This window comes from Rhinoraja longicauda, chromosome 24 (genome assembly GCF_053455715.1).
Source record: "Rhinoraja longicauda isolate Sanriku21f chromosome 24, sRhiLon1.1, whole genome shotgun sequence".
NCBI lineage: Eukaryota > Metazoa > Chordata > Chondrichthyes > Rajiformes > Arhynchobatidae > Rhinoraja > Rhinoraja longicauda.
The window spans coordinates 20,702,399-20,724,039 of NC_135976.1; the positions used below are offsets into that span (position 1 = coordinate 20,702,399).

Consider the following 21,641-nt stretch of genomic DNA (forward strand, 5'->3'; position numbering starts at 1 on the left):
TAAATGTAAAAATTGTCCCTAGTGGGTGTAGGATAGTGTTAATGTACGGGGATCACTGGGCGGCACGGACTTGGAGGGCCGAAAAGGCCTGTTTCCGGCTGTAGATATATGATATGATATGATATGCAAAGAATTATGCCTGTGAGCGTTGTTATATCGCACAGAAATATTCTATCGCTACATCTGCTAAATTGTATAAAAAGAATGGCCGGAATTGTGCTCTACCTGGTCACAATGTTATAATCCAGGATTCACAAGAAAGATCAACATGGAATTGATGGTGCCATCCGATGAATATTTGATAGCAATAAAGTTTGTTGTGCTGCAAAATGATTCGAATAAGACTTAAGGAGATTTATTGCAACCAAATTCACCCAGACATGATTACGATATCCTGACACGTCCGAGTAAACATAAATCTTGACCAAATTAGGCATAATGAAATACATGACCGAAATTCAAACCATAAAAGACGTTGGACTTTGACCACTGTTCATTAGATATGTAACGCAGGCAGGCGCCCAGGTGGGTGTGGCGTGGGTACATATGCATTTACCTCGAAATCCAGACATACACCGGTATAATGACGCACATATGATTCGGCCAAAATATGGATGTCACCAAATACAGGCAAATAAATAAGACACCCAGCTAAAATCCCGAGAAAATGCTGGAGTTCTCCAACAAGCTAAGAACTCTAAAATCATACATTTAACACATACATTTAACAAACAACACAAGAAGGAAGGAACAAACTGTTGGCGCACCCAGTGGTCACATTGTCACACTGATCAGTGGGTAATGGAAGGGCTGCACTGTTTTAAGTTATTTTGTGCGTCTAAATGGTTTAATTAATTCGGGTGAAATACAACTTCAGTGCAACGAGTGAACCAGATATTAATTTTCTGCACACTTCTCTTAGCTACGATTGCATTTTATTGTTCGAGCGAGGACAGGTTTCAGCATATTCTTTAGCTGCTCCCTGAACTTGGTCTGAGTCACGGCGTAAAGGGCAGTGTTAGTGCAGCAGCTCAGTAGCTGCAGCATGAAGCCCAGTTCTTGGACAGACCAAGGAGGAAATACAACCCGAACGAAAATAGGCAGAAAACACAGACGTGCCCATACAAAGTTGATTGTGAACAACGCCCACAATACGATGAAATTGCCCGAGATGGCCAACAATAAAATGAGCGATTTCCTGCGGTTCACCATTTCCGCGTCCGTGGAACTATTCCCACTGTTTGGTCCCAGGAGTCGTCTGCGTGCTCTGTTGGCCACTAAAACGTGTTTAATTGTTAAAGCATTGAGCAGCAGAATCAGTATAAATGGGATCAGAGGAGTGACAATGTAATGAAGAAGTTCGATTACGGCCCACTCAAACGAGTAACGAACACCATTTCGTTCCCAACAAAACCAAGGGTTATTGAGCAGCACATAGTCACGTGAGAGCATAAAGTACCAGAAAATATTCTTTAAACAGCTCACCACTGTCACGGTCGCCAGAACCACAGCCGCCGTTCTTTCGGTACAATATCTAATTTTCATCTTCTGGCAAGAAATTGCGACAAATCGATCAAAGGTAAAAGTGACAGTGAACCAGACAGAACAGTCCGTAGCTGCGTAGAGCAGGGTGGCATGGATGTTACACACGGGGATATACAGTACGAAAATAAATTTTTCCACATAAGCAATTGGAATTTGCCTCAATATCAGATCGAGGAAAACGCTCAGGAGATCAGCCGCTGCCATGGCCACCAAGTAGCGAGTGACACCTCCAGAGAGACCACATTTCCCACGAGAGAGGATGACAATCGTCACTATGTTTACTATATGGAGGAAAATAGCATATTTTAAGAAATTGCCAGGAACACAAATTGCAGATTCACTGAGAACTGTGAGATTTGATTTTTGTTTTCTTTATTCCATAAGTGGAAGGTACATATTCTTCTGTAGCAGAGGGACTGGCTGAAAGCATGCCGAATTGGCATTCAAGACCTAGGTGCATCACAAACATTACTTCAGGGTCAAATGTACCGACATTTTGCCGCTTAAAATGGGTCAGATGTAGCTGAGATTTGGTTCATAACATGGATCACCTTAATCATATGTTAGTGTGGGGAATTCAGCCCAACTTTATCATTGTCAACGATTCAAGTTTGGAGTTGCTTAGTCATTCTCTGATCCTTGGTTATTTGGAGCAATTGAACCAGATTCATGTAACTGATTATTATCGATCGGATCACAGTTAGCGTGGTGTAATGAGCCAGTATTCCTTTATTTTCATTCAGATGGGTTCTAGCTGGATTTTTTTCGCGAAAGGTGGTGAACTCAGAGCACACGTGGCAAAATCAGTTCCTTGCCGCTGATCATTTCAAATGGTTCAAGATAGGTATCTTAGCTTCTGCCCGAGTTACTTTGCCTAATGGACAGCCAATGACTAGAAGTTATGTTAAAGGCCATATATCGCTCTTGCTGTTTACTCGTCTTGTCTTGATATGAATGTGGAAGTCTTTTAACAAGGTCTCTTTTCCTTATTGATGCCGACTAATCCTTCGTAAGTTTCGGACACTGGCCCAAAGTCCATCTTTCATTATTATGTCGTAACCCCTGGATGGATAGAAGAGGTCCACGTCCATAGTTGTGATCGTTACTTAGTAGCATTGGTTTATTGTTGTACTTAGTAATTGGTGAACGTTTCTGCTCCTAATCTTTGCCGAGTGATTTTAGACAGACCGGTGTAATCTATTCATTGCCGATCGGCAATTCGAGCCTTGCTGAATTTGATTGAGTAAATCTAGGTATCAGTTCCTAAACATTATCACTGCAGGGGCCTTGATGAAGATATTTGCAACTTCTGTGCAAGAGAAGTTGCAAATATGTTCATGGGGGTCCATGCAATTTTCTCTCTTGCTTCCCTTACTAAATTGGGATTGATCCGTCTGGCCCTCGGGATTTATCCACCCTAATGCCCTTCAAGAGAACACAACCTCATTCCTGGTCTCGCTGCCCTTGCTTATTAGTAACCCTTACACTGATGGGCATCACAGGGAACATCCCAAGCCTTACATATGCATGTTTTCCTTTTGGCAAAATGTACTACCTCTTTGATCATCCAAGGTTCCTTTACTTTGTCCATTCTCCTTCACGGAGCTTGCCTGTTCTGATCAACTGACCTTTAAACGACCCCCACAGGTCAGTCCGGGCTTAACAATAACATTTCTCCCAGAATACTCTCTCTTGCTCATTGCATTCTACAATCTTTCTTTCTCCGTCGTCCATTAACAAATTTGCAGATGATACAAAGCTGGGTGGTAGTGTCAACTGTGAGGAAGATGCTATGAGGTTGCAGAGTGACTTGGACAGGTTGTGTGAGTGGGCGGATGCATGACAGATGCAGTTTAATGTGGATAAGTGTGAGGTTATCCATTTTGGTGGTAAGAATAGGAAGGCAGAGTATTATCTGAATGGCGTCAAGTTGAGAAAAGGGGACGTACAAAGAGATCTGGGTGTCCTAGTGCATCAGTCACTGAAAGGAAGCATGCAGGTACAGCAGGCAGTGAAGAAAGCCAATGGAATGTTGGCCTTCATAACAAGAGGAGTTGAGTATAGGAGCAAATAAGTCCTTCTGCAGTTATGCAGGGCGCTGGTGAGACCTCACCTGGAGTTCTGTGTGCAGTTTTGGTCTCCAAATTTGAGGAAGGATATTCTTGCTATTGAGGGCGTGCAGCGTAGGTTTACTAGGTTAATTCCCGGAATGGCGGGACTGTCATATATTGAAAGACTGGAGCGACTAGGCTTGTATACACTGGAATTTAGAAGGGTGAGAGGAGATCTTATCGAAACGTGTAAGATTATTAAGGGGTTGGACACGTTAGAGGCAGGAAACATGTTCCCAATGTTGGGGGACTCCAGAACAAGGGGCCACAGTTTAAGAATAAGCGGTAGGCCATTTAGAACTGAGATGAGTAAAAACATTTTCAGTCAGAGAGTTGTGAATCTGTGGAATTCTCTACCTCAGAAGGCAGTGGAGGCCAATTCTCTGAATGCATTCAAGAGAGAGCGAGATAGAGCTCTTAAGGATAGCGGAGTCAGGGTGTATAGGGAGAAGGCAGGAACGGGGTTCTGATTGAGAATGATCAGCTATGATCACATTGAATGGCCCAATGGCCTCTTCCTGCACCTATTGTCTATTGTCTATTATCTATTGTCCTGATTTCCCTGCGTCTTTATGTTAGTCAACCCTCTCTACTCATCCTGTTCTGACAGTGGTATGGAGTACGAACAATCAGGAAGAGTCACTTAGCGTTTCTGAATGACGGTTTGTCCCATTTGCTGTATTTAATGCAAATACAAGCACGAACCTATCTCGTCACACCAAGGGCATTGACAAGTAGCAGAGACAGATTTCTAGAGTATGATCGCCAGTTACGCTGCGCGGTTATGTATTGTTAGGTCTCATCTTTAAGGAATGAGCACTTCTTTCATTCCCCTTTTAATGGAATTGAATGCACAGCATTCATAAAAGGTCTTGATATATTCATACAGGATAATCCGTTTCGAGTGATAGCTGTGTGCTGACCATTGAATACTTATGACAAGGCGGCAATGCTCACAATGTAGTGACTGTTTCAACCAATAGGAATGGGTTAAGTGGTCTTGTGTGGGCATTGTATGTGGCTGTCTGGGAGCAAAAGAGAGTTAACACGAGAGGGAAAGAGAGCAAATAAATTGAGAAGCACACGAGGGTGAAATCTTTCACAGCGTCTAAGTGAATGGGCATACGTGGGGGGGGGGGGGGGGGGGGGGGCGGGACGGGTGTATGGGTTCGTAACCCAAACGAGTGACAATGTAGATCCGGGATCACATAGGTGACAGGATCGAGTGCAATCCGGCAACAGAATCCATCAGTATTTACTGGCTGAGGAGCACAGTTACGATGAGAATGGCCGGGGGGGGACGACGAAATTAACACGTATGGAGGAATCAAAGCTACGGATGCACATTTCAGGAGAAGCTTGGCTGCTACCGTGGTAAAGAGTGGGGCGTTTGCTATAGCCGCTAGAATGATTGTAATTGAGAGAACGTGAATTAATAATCGGCTGAGTATCAAATTGAATTAAACATTTGACATGAATCCAAATGTTTCAGCCAGAGCTATAGTAAATATAGAAGGACGGAATCCAAGAACAGGAAGCAAATCGATCCATGAAACCCATGTCACCCATGTGATCCCGGATCTACATTGTCCGTCGCTTGGATTACGAACCCATACATCCGCCCCCCCACCCCCATGATCCACGAAATTTCCAATCAGAGCAATGCACAAATAATAGTTTACCGTTTTTAGATTTCGATACAGACACTCACGTGAGACATCGGCAACATCGCGGTGAGCGACTGAACCAACGGAACTGCTTGCAGTTAGCAGCGGGGTTTCCAATTATTAGAGACACAAGAAACCGCAGATGTTGGAATCTTGAGGAAAACACAGTGGTGGAGGAGCTCAGCGGATGTGGGAGGGAATGGGCAGGCGATGTTCGGGGCCGAGTCTGAAGAAAAGCCACGAAAGAAATGTCAGGTGTCCATTTCCTCCGCTGATACTGTCTGAGGTCCTCCACCGCTTTGTTTTTTTTCCTAATTAATACCTGGAATTCGGGACATGGCATGAAGAAGCGTGTGATAACATGCAGATATTAACCATTAATAATTAAATGTAGTCAAACAATTGATTAATATAATTTAAAAAATGGATAGTGGTACTTACCGGGAATTGCAACAATAGCGAGGACTGGATAATAAATTAGTTCAATTATCCGGAGTGCATAATAGATCCGAAGGTCTAATGTTAACCAGCTATAATTAGCAAAAATGTAGTAAGCCCATACGAAGACGTCCCTACCCATTCTTGTAACATCCCACTCCACTTGTTTCAAATCCCGATCCATTCTTGGCACATTCAACTCTCCCGTTCTGATGGACTCCACTATTGCTGTAACAGCCCACTCTGCTGACAACAAATTCCAATCTAATGCTGTAACATTCTCGTCTAACGTTTTTAAATTGCGAGCATTCTCTCTCTCAACGGAGACGTTCATCTCTGTTAATACCGAAGGGACCGTTCTTTCCAACTCTGTGGAAAATCGTTGCAAGTCCGCCTTATTTATAGAATGGGGAATTCAATCCGTTACACAATCGGACTCCATGGAAATAGAGCTTAATTGCACTTCTTGAACAAAAACTTTAGGTTAACTCCTTGTTATCCAGAAGCATGACACTGAACGGGTAACATGGCGAAGGGAGGACGGCATTCATATCCAGTGCTACTACTCCTCCATCGTTCCATTTCCGATATTGGGTCTCGACAGTAACGTCGACCTCGAAAAACGACTTCAGACTATAAATAACACAATATAAATTCAAATATTCGACTCATATGCAAATGTGTGTAACATCGTGCAAACATAAAAGATATGAAGTGACGTTCAGGACCTGGCCCATAAGGCAGCTGACATTTTTGACGTGTTCTCTTGATATAACTCACAACAAACAGCACTCTAAACCCCGTGCAAAGGTTTCACCATAAATTTGCATTTCCACCCTCTCTGGAGCGTTTACCAAACAAAGAGTCAAAATACTGGAGTAAATTAGCAGGCCAAGCAGATTATTAAACAAAGACGAAGGATGAAATAACGTGAGATCAAAAGGATAACGACTTGTTAATTGTGGAGAATAGGGTTAGACACGTTACAAATTGTGCAGCCGGTGGAAGGGTTTGAAAGGTTTCAAATGTCTTTTATTGTCACATGTACCAATTAAGATATAGTGATATTGCCTATAACCATACAGCCACATTAAAAAAAAGCAACAAGACACACAACTACATAAAAGTTAACATAAACATCCACCACAGCAGACTCCCCTCATTCCTCACTGTGATGTAAGGCAATAAAGTCCAAACTTCTTCCCTCTTTATTCTCCCACAGTTGGGGCAGTCGAACCATCCGTCGGGCGGTCGAATGTCCCGCGTCGCGGCGATCAAACCGCCCGCGTCGCGGCGGTCCAAGCTCCCGCGTCCGGGCGGCCGAAAGTCCGGCGGCTTGGAGCTCCTGAAATCGGTCTCTAACAGAGACCGCAAGCTCCATGATGGTAAGCCCGCAATCTCCCGCGGTTGGTGCTCCAGATGTCGGTCTCCAGCAGAGGCCGCCAGCTCCACGATGTTAGGCCGCAGTGCGGACGGAGATACCAGACAGAAAATATCGCATAACCGACGAGATTAAATAACAATTTCCCCTTACCCCCCCCCCCCCCCCCAACACATAAAACAAGCTAAAGAACACTAAAACATACATTTAACACATACTGCTAAACAACAAAGAAGGAAGGGACAGACAGATTGTCGGCGAGGCAGCCATTGCTGGCGCCACCGGTGGAAGTGGAGGGGAGAAATTGGCGCGAATTTTGCCATCGTGCAATGAAGGAGAGTGCATTTGGCTCAGAACCGGCTTGGCTTAGAGGGTTGTACTGGAAGGGGGTGTTACTCTGGCTGAACGTCTGTGACCAATGTTCTTCCGTAGGAATCTGTGCAGTAACCCCTGTTATTGGTGATGCATGTTCATAAATAATGTGCATGTAAACATAGATCGGTTGCGTCGTAGTTCTGCCGATTACACCAAAATTGGCGGAATTTCGGACTGAGAAAGTTTGCCAAAGTGTGCAGGGTATACAGATCAGTCATAGAAATAGGCTGAGAAATGTCACATGATGTTTAATCCAAACAAACGTGGTGTTGCACTGAGGGAGTTTGAACGTTAGGGGAAGCAATATAGCTAAGTAGACCAAGTGGCCCGTTGGACCCAAACCTTCTGCTGCAATGGTGCAGCACCCTCTCTATCCCCCCCTCCCCTCTCACCCCTTCCCATCCCCCTCCCCTATCCCCCTCCCACCTCTCCCCCTCCCTCTCCCCCTCCCCTCTCCCCCTTCCCCTCCCCTCTCCCCACCGCCCCTCCTCCCCCCTCCCCTCCCCCTCCCTCCATCCCCCCTCCTCTTCCCCTCACCTCCACCTCCCCCTCCTCCTCCCCCCCCCTGTCGCGCTATCGTTTACCGTTTTGGCTGTAGTTCATGAACAAACAAACAAACAAACGAGCTTTAGTATATAGATGCCAAGACCCTTAACCAGTGCTGTGCTGAACGGCACAGTGGCGCAGTTGATAGAACCGCTGTCCCACAGCACCAGTGACCCTTGTTCCATTTTGACCTCGATGTGGGTTTGCACATTCGGTTTGTGAATGTGTTGCTTTCATGCGGGTGCTCCGGTTTCATCCCATATCCCGAAGACGTGCGGGTTTCTAAGTTAATTTTGTAAACTCTGTACCTCTGTCAATTGTCCCACGCCTGTATGGAGTGAATGCGAAAATGATATAACATGGAACAGCTGTGAACAGACTGCATCGATGATCAGCGTGAACTCGGTGGGCATTTTTTCCCGAGCTGTATCTCTAAGCATTAATCTGTAGTGGGATCGTCGGGTCTCAATCAATAGCTCCCTGGGGGTGGCAGTACACGTAGATGGAGTGTTAAAGAAGGTTTATGGAACGCTTGCTCACCGGTTGGGGCACGAAAACCGTGGGAAGGCATGGGAATAAGGAAGTCATGTTGCAGCGGCTTTGGTTAGGTCAAGTTTGGATTATTGTGTAGAGTTCTGATCGACCCATTGCGGGAACGACGTGGAACCATTAGAGCGGGTGCAGAAGAGGGTTTATGTGGAATAATGCCTGGAATAAGGGGTATTAGAAGAGGGTATGTAGAGTAAGTTTTCGCAGACATTGTTTGAAATACTGTTTGCACCTTGACGCTGTGGAAATTACAGTTCCAGAAGAAGAAAATCAAAGGCACCTGTAATGTCTCGCCATCGAGGCAGATAGTGCGTTGTCGAAATGATTTGGGCATCGAATAACATCTATCTACGAGCCAAGGAGGAGGGACTATAATCAAGGTAGCCGTGGTAGACTCTGTACCAGTAGTGAAAGCGTTTGGAGTGTCCTGCCTCCTAAAAAAGAAATAGAGATCCAGAAATTGGAGGAAACACCAAAACACCAGGGATACCCAGCGTGAAAGTGAAAGCATGTTCTAGATTGTCAGCGAAATAATATGTTTCAATTCATTGCGATTGGAAGAAGTAACGTTGCTAGGAGGGGCTGGAGGGTTGTGGTTGCTGGGGGAAGAGGGTGGAGATGGGGTAGCAGGAGGTGAGGATTTATGTGAAGAGAACGTCTTGTTTGCTATTTATTTCCTCAAATGGCTTCATGGCGCTGGCGAGGTACATATTTATTTCAATTCTGAGCCGTTTGTCTGTCTTCTTGAGAAACCTAATTGGTGTAAGGCTTTTTGTATGAATTAAATTTTCAGACACTGAGATATTTTACGTGTCAGTTTCCATATAATGCTGAGGCGCTCTCTGTTTCTCATACGCTGTGTTTCAGTGAGATGGCTTTTTGGTCTCAGGTGCAGCATTATTTTGTGGAGAGTAGTTTACAATGTTTGTGAGATGCAAACGGTCTTGTGTTTCTTTTTAAATTTTGAGGAGTTTCGTGGTTTAGAAAAACAACATTATTTAGAGATCACTTTGTAGGTCAGCTCGAGCGACATCCAGCTTCAATTCGCCAGCTATTCCACCTATATCCCTACCACAAAACTAACTGCTACCTCTCTTATTTAACAGTGGTTTAACAGTATGTTGTCAACAGATACGTGACCATATAATTGTTCTTATTTTACAATGCTTTATTTTATTCTGCTGTCCACTCGTTGCATTTCTTCAAGTTTTTCTGATAATGACATGTCCGTACTCTACAACAACATTCCCTGTGTACTTGCCATCTCTCCCTCCCCGCTCATTAATTTTTTTCACATTTGCAATTATGATGAACTGATTCGAAGCATCGATTCTATATTTCCCCCAGTTGTGCGTTGCGAACTGATGAATTCTTCCAGGTCGTTTCGTTTTTGTTTTTGATTACTGAAATCTAGGCTAGGATTGTGGTATTACCGTTAAGTTGATTGTAAGATTGATTCCGCACGTCAAATGTTTTATACATTTGAAATTCTCGATTATTTTGAGATTTTCGGTGTCCGTGTTGCTGTATTGCTGCGACCCGCTGTGTGGACCTATGAATCTGTATTAATGACTGTGAGATGTGATTAATACAAGGCTCTGGGATGCATATTTGTTTAATTTACGTTCAACGTCGTCTTTCACGATGAATAAGTATCTTGTTATTCTGAGACGTTCCGGTGTTTCAAAGTGCTTTATTTGATCGTTATGCCGTACCAGAACGATTAAAATGTGGAAACGAGGAACTGTAACTTTGAATTTAGATTTTTTTTTTCGATTAAGAGATACAGCACGCAAACAGGGCCCCTCGGGTCCGCGCCGCCCAGCGATCCCCGCACATTAACACTATCCTATACCCACTAGGGACACTTTTTTAAACATTTGCTGAGCCAATTAACCTACATACCTGTACGTCTTTGGAGTGTGGGGGGGAACTGAAGATCTCGGAGAAAACCCACGCAGGTCACGGGGAGAACGTACAAACTCCGTACAGACCGCGCCCGTAGTCAGGATCGAATCTGAATCTCCGGCGCTGCATTCGCTGTAAAGCATCAGCTCTACCGATGCGCCACTTGTGCAACTCTACCGCTGCTTGTTTTGTGCATCTATGTGGTTTAATTAGGACATCGCGAGTCTAAGTTGGAAGATGAAACACCGAGCATGCTTACGGTCATGCATCGGAATCACGCAGGGGGGTTGTTGAGCCAGAGTGAGGGGCCTGGGCGGTGCACGGGAGACAATGCAAAAGCACAGGACATCAATAGTTGAACGTAATGAAGCTGAGTATGCAACAAAAAATACAACGCCGGAGGAATTCATCAGGCAAAGCAGCATCTGTACAGCCAAATTGTGTCAGCTGATGTTTCGGGTCCAGAGGACTGAGTGGGAAGAAGGATTGTCAGTACAAGAGGCTGAGCTGGAGGCCACTAAGTGATTGATTGATTAATGGGAAGGGGAGGATGTGCAGATGCGACCTGGTGTGGAGGGGTCGGAAGGAGGTTATCGGTGGAAGCAGATGGGAGAGGTCGATGAACATGTGGAAACACTTGATGGGAACGGGATAGGAAAATCGAACGAAGATGGAAGAATATTTGCGTGCGTGTGGCTGAAGAACACCGGGTTTAATTCAGTTTGTTGTCGCGTGTACTAAGATAGAGCGAAAAGCTTTTGTTCGCGTGCTATCCAGTCATCAAAAGACGAAACGTGGTGTAATCTTTTCGTGACTGGAAATCACGCAAACAAAAGCTTTTCACTGTACGTCTGCACACGTGAGATAAATAAATTGATCAACTGAAATTAATGGAGAAGGCCGAGGGCATACACGTCAGCGTGGGAGTGGGAAGAAGAGTTAATACCGCATGCAACCGGAAAAAGGAAAGTGGCTGCTGCAGGTGACCACAGGTGCTCCATCAAACCGTCATCTGGTATTTGGGCCATTCTTCTCTCCATATATGCCGGCGGTCCCGCTGAGGTGCTCCAGCTTTTTGTATCTATCTTCGGTTTAAACCAGCATCTGCAGTTCCTTCTTACACATCTGATATTTGAGGACAGAGCCCTTGAGAAACTGGGAAGGAAAAAATGCTCAGTAGGACAGAGGATGTGCACAGAGCTTGTGGAGTTGCTAAAAGGGCTTCGGACGAGGAGTGCCACGGAGTCCTTAGATTCTGTCACCTTGGTGTGCATTTCATTATTGTACTGAAGGGAGATTTCACCATATCCTTCACCTGTTCCCTGAACTTAGTTTGCGTAACGGCGTAGAGAGCAGTGTTAGTGCAGCAGCTCAGAAGCTGAAGCATGAAGCCTAATTCTTGAACAGACCATGGTGGAAGCATTGATAGCGGCAAAGACAGGAAAAACCAAAGTCGTGCCCACACAAAATTCACTGTGAAGAATGTCCATAAGGCGATGAAATTGCCCGAGATAACCAGCAGTAAAATGAGCGACTTTCGGCGGTTTTCCATTTCTGGGTCCCTAGTCGTTTCGCCGTTGCAGGGACCCCGGAGTCTTCTACGGGCTCTGCTGGCGACTAAAATGTGTCTGATGGTCAAAGCGTTGAGTAACAGAATAAGGACAAATGGGACCAAAGGAGTGAAAAGGTAATGAAGGAGTTCGATTACAGCCCACTCTGAGGAAAATCGAACACCATGTCGTTCCCAACAAAACCAGGGGTTATTAAGGAGGATGTAGTCACCTGTGAGCATAAAATACCAAATAATGTTTTTTGAGCAGCTGACCACAGTCACCGTTCCCAGAACTACAGCTCCTGTTCTCTCGGTACAATATTTCGCTTTCAGCTTCTGGCAAGAAATTGCGACAAATCGATCAAATGTAAACGTAACGGTGAACCAGACAGAACAGTCCGTGGCTGCGTAAAGTAGGACGGCGTGGGTATTACACACAGGGATGGCCATTAGGAAAGTAAATTGTTCCCGATAAACGATCGGAATCTGTCTGAATATCAGATCGAGGAAAACGCCAAGTAGATCCGCCGCAGCCATGGCCACCAGGTAGCGAGTGACACTTCTGGAGAGACCACACTTGCCGCGGGACAGGATGATAATCGTTATAATGTTTACTGTATGAAGATGAAAGAATATGTCAAAATGGAAACCAAGCCCGCACAGTGAGATTTTGCAAACGGTTTTTCCCGATTTCTAAGAAGGACGAAAAGTATTTTACCCGAGACAGCGTGTCTCTGCTGGAGATAATAGACAATAGACAATAGACAATGGGTGCAGGAGGAGGCAATTCGGCCCTTCGAGCCAGCACCGCCATTCAATGTGATCATGGCTGATCATTCTCAATCAGTACCCCGTTCCTGCCTTCTCCCCATACCCCCTCACTCCGCTATCCTTAAGAGCTCTATCTAGGTCGTCAGTGTCTGTCAATTAAGTAAGCTAACCAGCAAATGGGAAAACAATTACACAACGGCGTAAATACCACACGAGAAGCTGGCAGTGAATGCACGATGATCATCGGACAATTTGTGTGCTTCAGTTTTAAAAAAACTGCTGAAAAATGCAGCGAATTTGAAAGATGATCTTAGCTAATACAGTAATCAGTTCATACAGTTGAACAGTTGTCTCTGTGAGGATATTCGGAATCGGACCAAATTGTGATTTGCAGAATATTGTGCAAGTCATATTCTGCAAGTCATATTCTGTTGGGACTTGTCATTAACTTACTCACAAAGTGCAACACCTCACACTTGCCCGGATAAAACTTAATCTGGGCCGCTTTCCATATCAATTTCCGTAGGTGATCTAAATCCTGCTGAACACCTCTCAGCCTTCTTCAGTTTACGACATGCCAACATTGGCAGGAAAGGGTCAATCTGGATCAGGGAGCACAGGCTTGACAGGTCAACGAGTTTCGCATCTGGTATTAGAATCTTGGTGGAGTTCCGAAAACGGGATGTATGACTTAGATCTTACAATCTGCAAGGATAGGCAATAAAACGTCAACCACGATAATTCTCAACACTGTGCCTTACGATCCTTCCAATACACTCACACCTGTACGGCCAAATTCTGCTCTAACTTCAGCAACATTTTGCCGATGACATCGCAGTAGCATGCTGGATTCCAAACAAGGGAGAGATGGAGTACAAGGAGAGAGTGAGAGATTAATAGTATTGTGTCAAGACAACAACCTCTTACTATATGTCCGCAACAATGCGCCACATCCAAAGCTAATGAAGTAGTAGATTCAGTGCCATGTAAGAAAACAGCAACAAGACGACAAAGCAACCTTATTGGACATAGGTCTGATCCACGTAGGAGGGTGAACTGGTAGGCTGGAAAGTGAGGTTAAGAATTGAACATATCTACAAATTGGCCAATAATAAACGCACAAGTGAAAAGGCAAAACAAAAATATAGTTTCCACTGTTATAAAATAGATCTAGAGATTTTCATGAGGCACCCCTAACATGGTTATGGAGTGAGTTATTAGAACTACAGCATTGCTAACAAAGATTTACCGAGTAAATCTGGAGTTAATGCCAGATCACGAATAACAAGATCGAGGATACGGAGTGGATAATAACAATTTACGAAATATGGATGCCCACGAATGACGTGGTTACAGTTTAAACAAAGATACTTACCAGGCACTGCAACGATAGCGAGGATGGGATAGTAAACTAGCTCGATGGTCAGGAGTGCGTAATAGATCCGAAGATCTATCGTCAACCAGTCATCATTTCCAAGAATATAGTTAGACCACTCGAAGCTATTCCTCCCCCACCCCATAACATCCAACTCCAACGGTCTCAAATCCCGATCAATTCCTGTAACATTCCATTCTTCTATTCTCACCTTGTCTTCAATTGTTGTGACAGGGCTTTCTTTTGCAAGATTCCGATCCATTGCTGCAACGCCCCTTTCTACGGTCCAAAAATTCCAATCTCTCTCTCTCTCTCTCTCTCTCTCTCTCTCTCTCTCTCTCTCTCTCTCTCTCTCTCTCTCTCTCTCTCTCTCTCTCTCTCTCTCTCTCTCTCTCTCTCTCTCTCTCTCTCTCTCTCTCTCTCTTTCTCTCTCCCTCCTCTCTCTTTCTCTCTCCCTCTCCACCTATCTTTCCGTTGAGCCACTGATCCGAAGTATCAAGGGCTGCTCTTTCTGACTGTAATAAATAACTTACCTTTAATAGTAGTAGCCGTTCATTTGATGACATAATCAGGCTCCAGGGGGGCTGACATTAATTGCACTTTACGAACAAATAGATGTAAGTCGTGCATGTGCAGAAGGATGGAACAACATGGATACGAAGCTATTAATATGGCTAATGATGTCGACATTTAAATACTATGTCAATAGTTTCTCCTAAACCACCAAACGGTTCGTCATGAACTGGCTGGGAGAAATAGATAATGCTTGCGGAGTGCCAAAATATACAATTTATTAAAAAAAGATTTTAACCGACCAAATACCACAATTAACAAACTATAGAACCCGTCCTTCTGTTTGTATCATCTCTACCATTTGCATGTTTTACGACCAATCATATACATGTTATTGGTTTCTTTAACGTTCATTTATTATTATAGAATGATCCTTTGATGGAAATGATTTGTTAAGTTTATCAGCAATCAGTTCCAAGGACTGGTGGACAGACGCCGCTACATCTTTGCTATCAACTTATCAAGGCAATGAGGTGTAGCACCCTTGCTACGATTACAGAACATTGATGCAAAATAAAAGTTTGTGTTCGTACGAGTAAATACTCCCAAATTTCATTTTCCAGCTTACACCCTAAATTGGACATTCCTTTAAATCACCGCAGATTTTGTCTTAATGCTCGCAGGAGCTCCCACGCAACAGCGTTTTCGACGTTTCGCAATGACGAAGAGACATACCACCGTTTAGAGTTCGCCGACGTAAATTGTAATTTCAGAGGCTCTTGATTGTTGTTTTGAAAGACAGTTTTAGACGTCTCAAATACATATATGCACAGGAATTCGGAGCCTCAAACATAAATGGAAAGATAATGCATGCGTGTGCCAAGGAGGATGATACTTGGGAGGTGATGTCAGGGTTTAAAGGGCGTTCTTCGAAAGTATCAGGAAATTCTCAGAGTCAATGATTATGGGCCGTGTTTAATGTGAATTGCATGTACGTTTTCAGTTCCAAAGATGCCTAACGAATATCACTGTTTAGACAGACTCCACGGCTTCGCATTTAAATACGTTACTGGGAAATACCCCTGCTCACAAAGTCCATGTTAGTCTGTCAAATATTGCAGCGGAAGACGGATGAATGATGCTACTTGAAGATAATCCGTGAATATGAGCCAGAGATTTCAAAGGATCACAGGCGTATGTCAGTGTTTCAGGTCCCGAATTGTCTACTTCGCACGTGAAAGCGATTCTCGATGTTGGCCCCAACTATAACTCTCGGGGCTCAAAGTGTCCATTGAAATTTCCGAACAAGAATTGATGTTGTAAATTATGATTCCAATGGTTTCGAACCGTGTAAATATCACTCGTGGAATCTTCTTCTCTATGCTGGATAAGTGAGTGAAATTTCACAACGTTTCCAAAGTGCTTCGTAATTGCCAAAGCTAAGTTGTGAGTAATTTCAGAAGACTATTTAAAATCTTTTTTCCATTATATAATTGAATATGCCCCGATGCCGTAATATTATAGAGAGTGCGATGTTTTGTTTTCGGATCTCAACCTCGGGATGTGAAATGAGAGCTTATGGTAGAGTGGGGTTTTTTCGTTGGTTGATGCCAATGCAGTAGGTCTTTAATTTTCACGGGCCCAAAGGTGGAATATTTTTCATATTTTTCATATTTCTCGAATCTCTCGAGATTGTCGCTTTATTGGGTTCAGTCAAAGCATTATTGTGAGTCCTATTGTGGCCAAATACTAACTGAAACTGTCCACTTTCAACCATGGTTTCATGCACTTCCATTCATGGATCCATGACTGGAAGAGATCTGATAATATCAGATAGGTTATGTTGAGAATGCTGATGGCAATGAAGGTGATGTTGCTTATACACATAATACAATGGCTGGCTCTGTGCACTTGGACAGTAAGCAAATACGCCCACAAGAGCGCATACCTAGGTGTAATAGCAAAACAATGCCGTATATGCTTCTTTTCAAGTAGTTCTCACAACGAAAAATAATCTATCAGAAGAAACATTTCAATAAATTCATATGGATGAGCATACTGTGATTATATACATGACTGTAATCTGATGTGTGACTATATAGAACTTCAGAATATGGGGATGCATTCCGAGAATTGCCTATTGCAACATAAGCAAGTTCAGAAATGTTCCTGTGCAGAGAATACCCGAACACGTGAAGTTGGTGACGAAGTAGGGAGAAGTGATAAAAGGAACAAATCAGAGTTGATATCGAATATTTAAGATTTAAGATATTTAAGGAAATAAATGCCCGTGAGAATGCCGAAGCAATATGTTAGGAAATAGAACAAGGGAACACAGTGCTATGAAAATATGTGCATGCAGTTCAACTGAGGTTAACGATGCTGCTGATTTCAGATTACATTTCAACGCCAGATACATACAGCTAGCGTAGAGAAGCTGCATGATCCAGACCAAAAAACAACGTAGCAAATAAGATGTCAATATTTCGAAGTGAAGCACAGAAAAATATGGAAAAAATGTATCTGTTAGCCTAACGTCAGAAGAAGGGTAAGTACTGAAATCTATAATTAAAAGGACAGTAAGAGAGAATCTTAAAGGTATTGATAGATTTTGAATGGATTAATGGAAATATACCAAACTGGCTCATTTTCAGAGGATGTAAAATTTAGAACCTCAGATATTTTTCCAACAATGTTCCGCAAAGGAGCTGTGCAAACAAGATACGAAGGCAATTAATCGAGGTTAAACTGCTATCGGGGATTGAGAATTCATCATCAGACACAGCATAGATTGAGAATAATTTGGTACTTTGCATGTTTGGAGTTGTCATCAGTAGTTTGCCACTTAGATCAATGCTCGTATGCCGGGTAATCGCGATCTAATATAACAATTTGGTTATGGTCCATATGCGACATTTCCATGCTTTCGGATGGTACCAAATTCAGTACGATTTTGAATAGGAATGCTGGGTGAAAGGTCTTCGCAGGCATAAAGCTCACCGAACGAGTTGTCAGGAATAGCGAAAATTGAAGATAATTACGTTTCCCTGTTGATTGACACTTAAAGCTGGCGTAATGCAGAGGGACAGGCAGCATCGCTGGAGAGAAGGAATGGGTGAAGTTTCGGGTCGAGACCCTTCTTCATGCAACTCCAGCTTTTTATGTGTTCCTGTGCTACATCAAACAGGTGTTTAATGCTGAGAGATTTCATTATATTCAAATTTGTACTTTGTAGCAATACGTTTCCAGTAACCGAGTAACTATGTTTTTATTTTTTATTTTAAAAGGACGTGGAGGCCTTGGACCGGGTGCAGACGATATTTTCCCGAATGCTGCCTGGATTAGAAGGTGTTACCCATAAGAAGTTTGAAAAGCTTTTGTTATTTTCTCTGGAACGTAAGGATGAGGGTAAGGTGATAGATGTGGTCCCAATGGATTTTAGCCAGGGGGTTGAAAATGTCCCCCATGGTGGTCTGATCTAGAACATTAACATGCATGGGATTAAAAGTGATTTGGCCATGTAGATTCATAAATGGCTTACTGCTACATGACAGAGGGTTGTGGTTAAATGACTATATTCAGCCTCAAGACCTGTGACCAGTGTTCCGTAAGGATCTGTGCTGGGTCCTATTTTGTTCTATGATATAATAAAGACTTGGGCGTAATTGTCGATGGCTTGGTTAGTAGGGTTGCAGACGACGACACGGTAAGGAGGGAACTGTTCCGACGGGACGGACTCCACTTGAACCGGGCTGGGACCAGACGCTTGCCAAACCATATAACCAGGGCGGTTAGAGAGAGATTGAAACTAAACAGTGAGGGGGTGGGGGGAGCGGGGGGAGCGGGGGGGTCAACAAATTGGAAGTGTAATGGTGGTTAAAGGGAAGAGAGTGCAGGAAAATAAGTCTTCAGCGGACAGAAAGTGTAAGAAGGGATAAGAAAGTAACGTTGGTCAAATCGGGACTGCTGAGAGAGGAGCGGTGGTGAATGGTGAATTAAAGGTGTTGTATTTGAATGCACGTAGAATAAGAAACAAATGGATGAGCTTGTAGCACCGTTAGAAGTTGGTAGGTTTGATGTTGTGGGAATCACAGATACATGGCTGCAAGAGGATCGGAGGTGGAGCAGAATTTTCAAGGTTATACGTCCTATCGGAAAGACATACAGGTGGGCAGAGGGGTGGGGTATCATGATTGGTAAATAATTAAATTCGGTCCTTAGTGAGACGTAACGTAGGATCTAAAGATGTAGTCATTGTGGGTTGAGTTGAGAAATTGCAAGGGTAAAAAGACTCGAATGGGAGTTATTTGCAGGCCCCCAAACTGTAACCTCAGTTACAAGTTACATCAGGAAATGCAATCGGCATGTAAGAAAGGTAATGCTACAGTAGTCATGGGAGATTTCAACATGCAGATAGACAGGAAAAATCAGGTTGGTACTGGACCCGAAGAAAGGAATTTGTAGAATGCTTCCGGGATGGTTTATTAGAGCAGCTTTTACTGGAGCCTACCAGGTGAAAGGCAATCTGGAATTTAGTATTATGTAATAACCCGGATTTGATAAGGGAACTCAAGGTGAAGGAACCACCAGGAGATAGCGACCACAATATGATAAGAGTTAACCTGAAATTTGAGAGGGTGGTGAAATCGGATGTGTCGGTATACAGTAGAGCAAAGGGGACTACAGAGGCATGAGGGGAGAGCTGGCCAATGTGACTGGAAAGGGACCCTAGCAGGAAGGGACGCTGGAACAGCAATGGGAAGAATTCTGGGATTAATTCGGAAGATGCAGGATATTTTCATTTCAAAGTGGAAGAAAGATTCAAGGGGGCAACGGGGTGACCGTGGCTGACAAGGGAAGTCAACGCAGTATAAAACTGAAAGAGAAGACAAATAACATTGCAAAATAATGGGACGCCGGAGGATTGGGAAGCTTTAAGGAACTACAGAAGGTAACTAAAATTGCAATACAGGGAGAAAAGATGAAATACGAAGGTAATCTGACCAATAATATAAAATAGGATAGCAAGAGTTTCTTATGTTATATAAACAGAAAGAAAGAGGCAAGTCGACGTTGGAACACTGGAAAATGATGCAGGAGAAGTGATAATGTGGAACAGGGAAATTGCAGAGTAGTTGGATAACTTTTTTTGCATCAGCCTTCACGGTGGAAGACACCAGTAATGTGCCTGAAATTCACGAGTCAGCGGGTGAAAGTTGGTGGAGAAAGTGCGTGGAAATTGAAAGGGCTGAAGATGGATAGGTCAGCTGGACCGGATGGACTGCATCCTAGTGTTTTGAATGAGGTTGGCTTTAGAGATTGTGGAGGCAATAATAGAGATATTTCAAGAATCACTAGAGTCAGGAGTAGTTCCAGACGATTGGAAAATTGTCAATATTACCCCGCTGTTCAACAATAAGGGAGAAAAGCAGAATAGTGAGAATTATAGGTCGGTTAGTCTGACTTCGGTGGTTGGTAAGATTTTACAGTACATTGTAAAGGATGAGGTTACGGAGTACTTCGTAAATTCATGATAAAATAGGCCGAAGTCAGCATAGTTTTGTGAAGGGGAGATCTTGCTTGACGAATCTGCTGGAATTCTTTGAGGAAATAAATCAGAGGACAGACAAAGGAGTGTCAGTGGATGTTGTTTACCTAGAGTTTCAGAAAGCCACACGCGAGGCTACTAAGGAAGATGAGAGCCCATGGTATCATAGCGCAGATACTAGCATGGATAGCTGGTTGGCTGAATAACAGAAGGAAAAGAGTGGCAATAAAGGGGGCATTTTCTGGTTGGCTGCAAGTGACTAGCGGAGTTCCACAGGGGGTCGGTGCTGGGGCCGTTACTCCACGTTGTATATTAACGATTTAGATGAGGGGATTGAAGGCTTTCTGGCCAAATTGTGGAAGATACGGAAATAGGTGGAGGGGCAGGTAATGCAGCAAAAGCAGGGACTGTGCAGAAGGACTTGGATAGATTGGGAAAGTGGAATCTACCCAGTCCATTTTCATGGTTCATTGCATCAGGAACTCTGAGAGGTTCCTGCCACCATGGCCATTCTCTTTTCTCCCTTCTACCTTCGGTGCAGATTAAGAAGCTTTTAAAGGATCGGACGATCAGAATTAAGACAACCCACCCCACTACTATAACACTCCTGAACTAATCATCGTTTCACACGCTTTCCGGGGTGCTGCCGCGTATTTTTAACTCTCTGCTATTTTGTTATTCTGTATTATGCTTGAGTATTGTTTGCACTACTTCAGGTTACACCACAATCTTTGCAAATTCTACTGTTTTGAGTTCATCGTTTTGCTACATCTATCGTTATCATTATACTGTGCACTCTATTGGCTTTGCGCGAGCAAGGAGTTTCATTGCACATTGACTTACATACCAGTTAACTAATCTGAACCTCCAGACTAACGGAGTCAGCGGCATTTGTGATTTGGAAAATCTCTCTGGAATGACCAATTCTCTTCTTTACATTGCTATTGGAATTGTGAGGAACATGCCCACTGTGACACTGGTGAGAAGGGATTTACACCGTGATTCTAAAATTAGTCCTCGGCCTTTAAGGGGAGATGGTTCAGCAGGACATCCAGCCCGTTCATTAAATTGCAACAGTTAGGAGACATTTCTAACCAATTGGTCACATTTGCATTACGATTCCTCACGAAGATCGTCCATTTCTGACAATGAGGGGTTTGAATTATGACCTAATTCTTTCGCCAACGTACCTTAGTATTTCAGCGGAGATGTCGTTTGCCCCAAATTTAATGTAGAATTTCATGAGCACGTTTGCCATTATCTAGTTATTTTTATCAAAAGTGTTACCATTTCATTTTTGGTCCTTTCGATTCCCACCCTGTCAAACGTTTACGGCCTTTCCCATCTTGAATACGACTAGGA

The 21,641-nt window shown here is 43.6% G+C and overlaps 2 protein-coding genes across 2 annotated transcripts; both read right to left on the minus strand.

Annotated features, from left to right (window-relative positions):
- Positions 1-918: 918 nt before the first annotated feature.
- On the minus strand, positions 919-5,903 carry LOC144605213 (putative G-protein coupled receptor 139). Its single transcript, XM_078420312.1, has 2 exons — positions 5,765-5,903; positions 919-1,826 (listed from the first exon to the last, which is right to left on the minus strand). Exons 1-2 carry the CDS (start codon positions 5,901-5,903, stop codon positions 919-921), a joined length of 1,047 nt encoding a protein of 348 aa, XP_078276438.1.
- A 337-nt stretch (positions 5,904-6,240) lies between these two features.
- Positions 6,241-14,480, minus strand: LOC144605214 (putative G-protein coupled receptor 139). Its single transcript, XM_078420313.1, has 5 exons — positions 14,219-14,480; positions 11,783-12,686; positions 9,015-9,046; positions 6,999-7,119; positions 6,241-6,394 (listed from the first exon to the last, which is right to left on the minus strand). The coding sequence occupies exons 1-5, from the start codon at positions 14,478-14,480 to the stop codon at positions 6,241-6,243; spliced, it is 1,473 nt and encodes a 490-aa protein (XP_078276439.1).
- Between the last annotated feature and the right edge of the window lie 7,161 nt (positions 14,481-21,641).